This window comes from Gekko japonicus, unplaced genomic scaffold, assembly GCF_001447785.1.
Source record: "Gekko japonicus isolate JY-2015 unplaced genomic scaffold, Gekko_japonicus_V1.1 scaffold101, whole genome shotgun sequence".
NCBI classification, from domain to species: Eukaryota; Metazoa; Chordata; class Lepidosauria; order Squamata; family Gekkonidae; genus Gekko; species Gekko japonicus.
Genome location: NW_015165238.1, coordinates 198,246 through 206,962, shown reverse-complemented (window position 1 = coordinate 206,962; position 8,717 = coordinate 198,246). Strand labels below are relative to the sequence as shown.

The following is an 8,717-nucleotide window of genomic DNA, read 5'->3' as shown; positions in this document are numbered from 1 at the left end:
AAGATTTTATTGTCAGGCAAGATTTTAAAAAGTGCAAATGTGATTTAGCCGTATCTATCTATGCAGTTATGAATTACTTATAAAATACTCCGATGTAAGGCTTCTAGGCTGTTAAATTACAGGGAAAGGTATGAATATTATTTTTGTCATGTGTTCAAAGAAGACAAAGAAGAGTTGGTTTTATACTCCACTCTTCACTACCCGAAATGAGTCTCGGAGAGGCTTCCAAGCACTTTCCCTTCCTCTCCTCAAAACAGTCACCCTGTGAGGTAGTTGGGGCTGAGAGGGCTCTGAGAATGATGCGACTGATCCAAGGTCACCCAGCTGGCTTCAGGTGGAGGAGTGAGGAATCAAACCTGGTTCTCCAGATTAGAGTATGCCATTCTTAAACACTACACCAAACTGATGTTTTCATACCAGTAATAAATACTGATCTGATAAGTATCAAATGTTGTTTTGGTAAAAAAAAGTACCTGAAATACTCACAACATATTTCTACTTCTGTTGTTATGTTGACAGTTAATTCATGGATGAACCAATAGCAGCATAAAGAGGATTTCAGAAGAACCTGGATTTTTCTTCACTTACTGCATTCCATTAGGCTTTCACTACTAAAGCTAAAAAAACTCAAGTACATAAATAAAATGAAAACTATTATAGGAGCCTATAAAAAATTATTCACCCTGTAGATGTCATTCCAGACAAGTTTAATCTGATTACTCTATATCTTGAGCAGATCATTTGGAAATCCTACATTTGTTTACAGCTCTCATTAAAGCTTTTTTTACCTCTTTGTTTCTTAGACTATAAATAAGGGGATTAATTAGAGGGGTTAAGACTGTGTAGAAGACTGAAAAGATCTTGTCTATTTGTCTTAGAGCTTCTTTTTGTGGTAGAACATATACTAATATCAATGAACCATAAAAGATGGAGACTACAATGAGGTGGGAAGAACAGGTGGAAAAGGCCTTTTCCCTCCCATCTGACGATGGGATTCGTATGATGGCAGCAATTATACAAACATAAGACAGCAGTGTCAGAAGAAAAGAAGGGACAATATTTATGAAAGATAACGTGAGGCTCACCAGTGTCACCAGAGTTGTGTCACTGCATGACAGCTTAATCACTGCTGTAAAGTCACAAAAGAAATGATCAATTTCACGGTGGCCACAGTATTTCAGCTGTGACATCAAACCCATTAAAAAAGTTGAAACCATTATTCCACAAAGCCAAGTCAGAGCTGACAACAGAAAGCAGAGTCTTCTGCTCATGAGAGTGGCATATTGGAGGGGCTTGCATATTGCCAAATACCGATCATATGACATCGATGCCAGTAGATAGCACTCAGCAACCCCAAGTGTAACAAAACAGTAAAACTGGATGAAGCAGCCACTACAAGAAATGGTTCTGTCCCGTGTCAGAAAACTGGCCAACATCCTGGGGAAAAGAGTTGAAGTGTAGAAGGTATCCAAACAGGACAAGTTTCCAAGGAAGAAGTACATGGGGATATGAAGGTGATGATCCATGATTACTAATACAATTATAATGATGTTTCCAGCAATGGTTAGACCGTAGATTATTAGGAAAACCAGGAAGAGTGGAATCTGAAGTCCAGGGGCATTCCCAAATCCCAGAAGAATAAATGTAGTTACTGCTGTTTTATTGTCTGTCTCCATGTGCTCCATAGTTGGAATAACTAAAAAATGATTTAAAAATAAATAAATAAGGTCTCCAAGTAAAAGACCAAAGCCTAGAAATTGTTATACCCTCTTTCACACAATTAATGCTGATATTTTAAAAAAATGTTCTCAGATGTTTTATTTGGATGTATAGAAACAGGAGTAGCCTTTCATGGAGATTAGTGGCCAGCATTAGGAAGGGGATGTAATTAAGTTTTACTGTATTGTTCAAAATGTAGTCTGCTTCAAACCCAACATAGCTTCTTGAGTTGGATGTGTCCAACTTTCCATGCAATATCAGCCAATTTACCCTCCTTATTATAGCCACCATGCATGGATTTCGGCTTGAATTGGAAAGTTGGTCAGATTCCTACAGACATAGATCTCAACTACAAGCAATTTATATGGTCACAATCACAACTTTTTGCTTTTTGTACAAATGAGGCTTTCTCTTGGAAACCACCATCCACTGAATAGACCATGTTTTTGACAGAGTATGAGCATCAATGAATCCAGCCTTATATATTTTTCCAGAAGTAGTTTCTGAGAATCATGTAGTCTTTAAAGAAGCCCTATGCTGCACCATTAAAATAATAAGGTCTTTTGCATCACCTACAGGGATGATCTCCCATGAAGGGAAACCAAAAAGAGAGGGAGGGAGGGAGGGAGGGAGGGAGGGAGGCAGCTTTTACCGTTCACTATCACATGGCATCAACGAAGAATGGTTGAGAGGTAAGTCCATACAGCTTTTGCACATTAATCTGGCTATCACAAAAAATGACTAATTTCCTGGAGGAAACAATAATATATTTCCACTCCACCAGTACAGTACACAAAAGAGGGTATTTATAAGGGAACAATGGACTGTTTACAGAGAACAACCTCTTGGTACCTTAACAAAGAAATTTCAGAACAATTAGCAAATCCCCCTTCTAAAACATATGATGCAATACTCATTAAGACTTCAAAATACACCAGTCTTTCCTTTAGAACCTTTGTTTCAAACATTTATAAGCTGCTTCTCCAGAGATCTGCTCGAGCGAGTTCTTGCAAGTAAAGTTTCTTGATCACAGGGAGATTCATATTTCCCCAATTAAAAATACTCCTCCCTTTTTTTTAAGAGCTTAACATAAGAGAAGCCAATGTTGTATCTGGCCAATGGCCCATCAAGTCCAACACTCTATCACACAGTGGCCAAAAATACCAGGTGCCATCAGAAGGTCCAGCAGTGGGGCCAGGACACTAGAAGCCCACCCACTGTTGCCCCCCCCAAACACCAAGAATACAGAGCATCACTTGCCCCAGACTGAGAGTTCCTATCTATACTTTGTGTCTAATAGCCACTGATGGACCTCTGCTCCATATGTTTATACAATTCCCTCTTGAAGCCATCCATGAATTCCATGTGTTAATCACTCTTTGGATGAAGAAGTACTTTCTTTTATCCATTCTAACCCTACTGCTCAGCAATTTCATTGAGTGCCACGAGACTCTAAGTTGCTAGTGGACTTGAATACAGCCATCAAAATGAAAGTATATTAAAAAGTGAGAAATTCCATTTTTTAAAGATTTATAAGAAAACAATCCCTTTTTAAATGGACACCTCTCCCTTATATATAACGGCATAGTGGGGCCCAACATTCCAATGCACACCAACAGTGTTTGGAAGATTGAACTGTCAGTCAGAAGACGCTGGCTGCTTTGTGTAGTCCCACCCACCCTGGCCAGAATGTTCAGCTCAGTCTGCTCTGGGCCTCTGACAGGAGAGGACCATCTGCAGACTGAGTGCAGGGATGGGGCTTCTACAGCTGGGCTGCTTCAGCCCACTCTTCTTTGATTGGGGCAGCGTTTCAAGGTCATTTGCATATGGAAGCTGATTGGACTTCACTCCTTTCCACACCTCAAACTCCCCCCCCCGCAAAACAGTTGAAATTGTCAGTTGAATATGGGACCTGGTGTATTCTGAGGAGGATGTCAGCTGCTTTGGATCCCACTGAAGGGAAAAACTGCCCTTTCCCTTGGCAGAGGCTGTGGGGGGGATGTAAACCAGAAGACAGACAGGCAGATAAAGGTAGGCTGATGGTTGCCTGGGGGGGATGTAAAACTTAAGACAGACAGGCAGATAAAGGTTGGCTGATGGTTGCCTGGAAAGGACATAGGGTTGAAGCCTGCGGGTGGGGTCTGAGGAGGAGGAAGAGGGGGACCTCAGACAGATACAATGCCATAGACCCCACCCTCCAAACAAGCTGTTGCCAATCTCCAGGTGACAGCTGGAGAGCTCTTTAAGCTCCGGTGCTAATTCAAAGTGCTGGGGATGTGTTCAAGGCTCCCTCTAAGCTGTGGAGTCCTGTGAGCAAAAATTCTACTTGGTGAGCTCCTGGCATTAAAGCTAAGAGTGAGTGATTTGGCTGCTGCATGAATTAGTTTGCTTTGAAGCCCTCCTTCCTGAGCAAAGGAGGCTAAAAAACTGTGAGGTAGCTCACACTAACTCAGCTTAGAGGGAACACTGAATGTGTTACATTCTGCCAGGGGACGCTGTGAGTGTAGAAAACAATTTATTGACAGAGTAGTGTTTTGGAAAATCTTTAGGAATTGTTTGGTGCATTTACCATGGGGCACCCACCCAGAGCCTCTGGCATTTTCTCACTCTGCTGGCATCAAAACCAATTTAAGGCAAAATGGAGAAATGGAGACTTTTCCATCCTCCTTTGCATCAATTTGTCTTTAATGGCAATGACAACCCTAGGCCTGCTGCCCCCCCGCCCAATGCTGCCCTCTACAGAATCCACCCCCAAAACCTCCAGGTATTTCCCTCCTTAGAGCTGGCAACCCTACTTTCCCCTCAGTGCCTGTTGGTAGGCAACTAAGCTTGGTCCTGTCACATATTTTGGCCTTTGGGAGAAAACACATTGGGGCCAGTCCTGATAGGGTTGCCAACTCTAGATGGGAAATTCCTGGAGATTTGAGGGATGGAGCCTGAAGAGGGTGAGGTTTGAGGAGGGGTGGGACCTCAGACAGGTACAATGCCATAGACTCCACCCTCCAAACCAGTCAGTCCCTCATGGGGAACCATTGTTGCCAATCTCCAGGTGAGGGCTGGAGACCATTCAGAATTACAACTGCTCTGCAGAAGGGAGGGCAGAAGTCAGCTGAAGTCAAAGGGGCAGATAATGGTAGGTTGATGGTTAGCTGGGAAGGAGATGGGGTTGCCAACTCCAGGCTGGCAAATTCCTGGGGATTTGAGGGGTGGAGCCTGGAGTGGGTGGGGTTTGCGGAGGGGTGGGACCTCAGACAGGTAGGATGCCATAGACTCCACCCTCCAAACCAGCCATTTCATCCTGGGTAACAATTGTTGCCAATCTCCAGGTGAGGGCTAGAGCACTCAAAATTACAATTGCTATTCCGGTAGCAGAGATCAGTTCCTCTGGAGAAAACAGTGGACTCTGTCATTATACCCTGCTGCGGTCACCACAGCAAATTGACACTGTTTGCCCAAAGCCAGAGCACTCTCCCAGAGCCTCTTTCTAGATCTCGTTGTATTTATTTCCACAACGGGCCTTATTCCTAGTAATATTATAACTCTCAATAACACTTATGTGGTAAATGAATCAGGTTTGAGGGGTGTGTAAGTGGAGATGAATGAAGCATAGCAACCAAGTCTCAGTTTACTTCCCAAAATTAGGAAGGATACTTTTACACATTTATTTCCTATTCTGATGTATTTATTCCTTCACTGTTTCCCCCCTTAATTAAATCAAAACAACTGTTGACCTTATAACCTTAGCTAGTTATTTAGTTTTGTCTTCACATATCCTAAAACATCTTCATCATGTTACAGGCTACTTTGCTGTTCAGCCTCTGTCTATGTTTGAACTGTTGTTAGCCATATTGCCTTAATTTCTTAATTAATATTGGGAATTTATGATTATTAATTGGCAATAGGCAAATTAGGGAGCAAACACCATTGTACACAGAGGTCCCACTTTGTCCAATAGCTACCAGTAATAGACACGGAGACTACTGAAGGAGATTTATCATTCAAACAATACACAAACACACACACTCTTATACAGTATCTAGGAAATTAAGATAGATAATAAGCACATTCACATTAGCAGGATATTTGCTGTTTGTGCAATAGTTACCTGTCCTTGCTGAATGAACCATTCCACTGGAAGAAGGGAGGGGAGAATTAGATATAAGGAACATGTCTTGAACCGGCAGAAACACGTGGGACTCTGACTGCAGGCCTAGAGTCAAAGATGGAGGGAGGGTATTGGGATAGCAAGCTGCACTTAACAGGGATAAAGCTCAGATAGGGGTCATAGAGAGAGAGCTAATATGGTCAGGTATCATCTTTTATATGTTGTGTGGGGGAGGCAGACTGACCTGGCCCCATCCCCATGTGACACCTCCTGTTAGTCCATCCCTGAAAACATACTATTGGGTAGAAGGAAAAGGGGAGGGGAGCTAGGGAGTGGTCAATATTGAGAACTAGTATCTTAGACTGGGGTCTGGCACCTGGATGATGAAGAAGAAGAGACTGAATTTATACCTCGCCCTTTACTACCCACGGGAGTTTAAGAGTGGCTTACAAACTCCTTTCTCTTCCCCTCCCCACAACAGACACCCTGTGAGGTAGGTGAGGCTGAGAGAGCTCTGACAGAACTGTTCTTTTTCAAGAACAGCTGTGCCAGAACAATGGTTTGCCCAAGGTCATCCAGCAGGTGCAAGTGGAGGAGTGGGGAATCAAACCCGATTCTCCCAAATTAGAGTCCGCACAATTAACCACTACACCAAACTGAAGAGGAAATGAGTCATTGGACTAGGGCTATTGTCTCCTGATGGTCCTAGCCAGGTCATTGATGGGCGAGCAGTTAGTTGCCAAGCAACTGCATGTAGAGTCTCTTGGTTACATGCAGATCTGCAGGTAGATGGAGGAGGAGGGGGAAGGGGGTTGCCTGCATGTGTCAGGGGGAGCTCCTTATGGCATTTGGAGCTCTTTGTCCTTGTGCTTTAGCATAGCATGGTGTTATGCAGGCTAGGGAACTGGTCCATCTTACAACAGGTAAGAGGACAGGTAACTTTGAAGAACCACTGGAACGGCAACGCAAAAGGAAGGTTTTCTTCTCTCAGGTGTGCAGTCTCAACTGGAATCATTAACCAGTTTCCCTTTCTCAATTAAATCTACAAGATGTGAAATTCCAGCATTTGCCCAGTTATTATATAGGGGGGAACCATTGTTGGTTAATAAAAGTAGATTAAAATGATATATTTGGGGCCAAAAGATCTCATCTTCTGTCCCATTTTTGGAGGGTAATGGTTAAAAAATTATTATTTTGAGTTTGTGGTGGTCAGTACTGAGGTTTAGTCCATATAGTCTCTGGAATTGTTAAGGACCGAGTATAGCTCTGTTCAGTCTCTGCCCAAGATTATATTATACTATCATTAAGAAGTTTTACTACATTAGTCAAATTAGATGCTTCATAATATGTCTCTAGATCAGGTATCTGAAGAAGTAGATCAGGTACCCATTACCTTTTAATGGGAATCTTTTACTCAAATTCTGTACCTCTGTGTTTCCCCATGTTTGTTTATATATTACTGTCCCCCCCCCATCGCCTGAATACTGATAAAAGAATGGAAATGAGCAGAGGCATTTCTGTCTGTTCTGTCCCCCTATTTAATCGGACATTACAATTTTAGCCACAAGCAGCTGTAGGAACTGTCTGTTTAATAAATAAATAAAATAAATGAGAGCCTGGCTGAACTGAAGAACCTTAACTTGGTGGGAGGGAGGGTTCTTGCCTTCCCTCCATACTGTCTTCCCAACCAGAAACTGTCCCAAGGGGGAGTTATTTACCCCCCCTTTTGACTGTTTGGTGTGCATAAAATACTCTCCTGGGGATAAAAAACACAATTTTATACATTCAAGTAATTAATTCTCAAAGTAATAAATGGACACAGGAATTAATCATTATCTAATGGCACAGGAAGAGAATGTTCCTTGTTGACTGCCATCAGCTGTTTTTATTGTTGACTAGATGGTAACTTATTTGCTATCCCAATTATCATTTTAAGAATCTTCTTTACTGGTCATGTGTTTGATGTTTTTGCACCAGTAATAAATACTTCTTTGACAAGTATCAAATATGCTGGATCAACAGCCCTCAGCTGGAACGGCCATTGGGCTGGGGAGGCATATTTGCCGCCCAGAAGAAGGAGACGGGGAGTCGTGTCGGGCCCTAATTGGCCCATTTGGATCCAAGGGGGAGGAGGGGCCAAGGAGTTTTAAGCCAGCCCCCCTCCCTTGCTCGGCAGCAGTTTGCCGAGTTGTCAACCCACCCTCCCGCCCTGTTTTTAGTGCAGGCTTGGCTGGTCACCCATTGTTAGGAGCAGGTCTTTATATTGGACTTTTACACATGAATAAAGTTGATATCAAAAAGACTGCTTGAAATACTGACTAAAGAACTTTGGGCTATGAAGGGTCAAAGAAAGGTTTTGGAGACAGGAAAAACAGCTGAATCAGTAATCAGTAGAGGCAAAGTAACGACTCAGGAAAGAGGCCCCTAGTTATCTGCATGCTAAGCTGGGAGAGGCCAGTAAAACAATGGATCTCGAGGTCGTGCCTAGACTTGCTGTCTCCAAGATGGTAAGGTTGACCCTGAAGATAACCCTCCCGGAAGATTTATCACACGAAGCACCTGGTGTTTATCTGACATGCTGATTCTGCAGATGACCTTTTGGTGACGCTGCTACGTGATCCGGAGCTTCTCTCTAAGCACCACCTATTAGTTAATAAACATTAGTTAAAATTGACATATAGCCAATCACGGACATGTTGGGAAGGGCTCTATGATAATGAGGAGAAGTTGTTCCCCTCCCTTCTGAAGAAAGCTTAAAACAAGGAACACGGAACTAATAGCCAGCCTTTTTCTTCTCTGACTTACAACTTTACTTTAGTTCTAGTCTGCAGCTAGGGCTAAACTCTCCGTGTCTCCAGCTGGTCTTGAGCCACGTGTTTTCTTCTCTTTTCAC

The 8,717-nt window shown here is 42.8% G+C and overlaps 1 protein-coding gene across 1 annotated transcript; it reads right to left on the bottom strand.

The window, feature by feature from the left end:
* Positions 1 to 737: 737 nt before the first annotated feature.
* LOC107109374 (olfactory receptor 8I2-like) lies at positions 738 to 1,676 on the bottom strand. The gene has a single exon (XM_015409984.1). It carries the CDS (start codon positions 1,674 to 1,676, stop codon positions 738 to 740), a length of 939 nt encoding a protein of 312 aa, XP_015265470.1.
* Between the last annotated feature and the right edge of the window lie 7,041 nt (positions 1,677 to 8,717).

Coding starts and splice junctions, on each gene's coding strand:
- LOC107109374 (XM_015409984.1), bottom strand. CDS start 1,676: ATGGAGACAGACAATAAAACAGCAGTAACTACATTTATTCTTCTGGGA.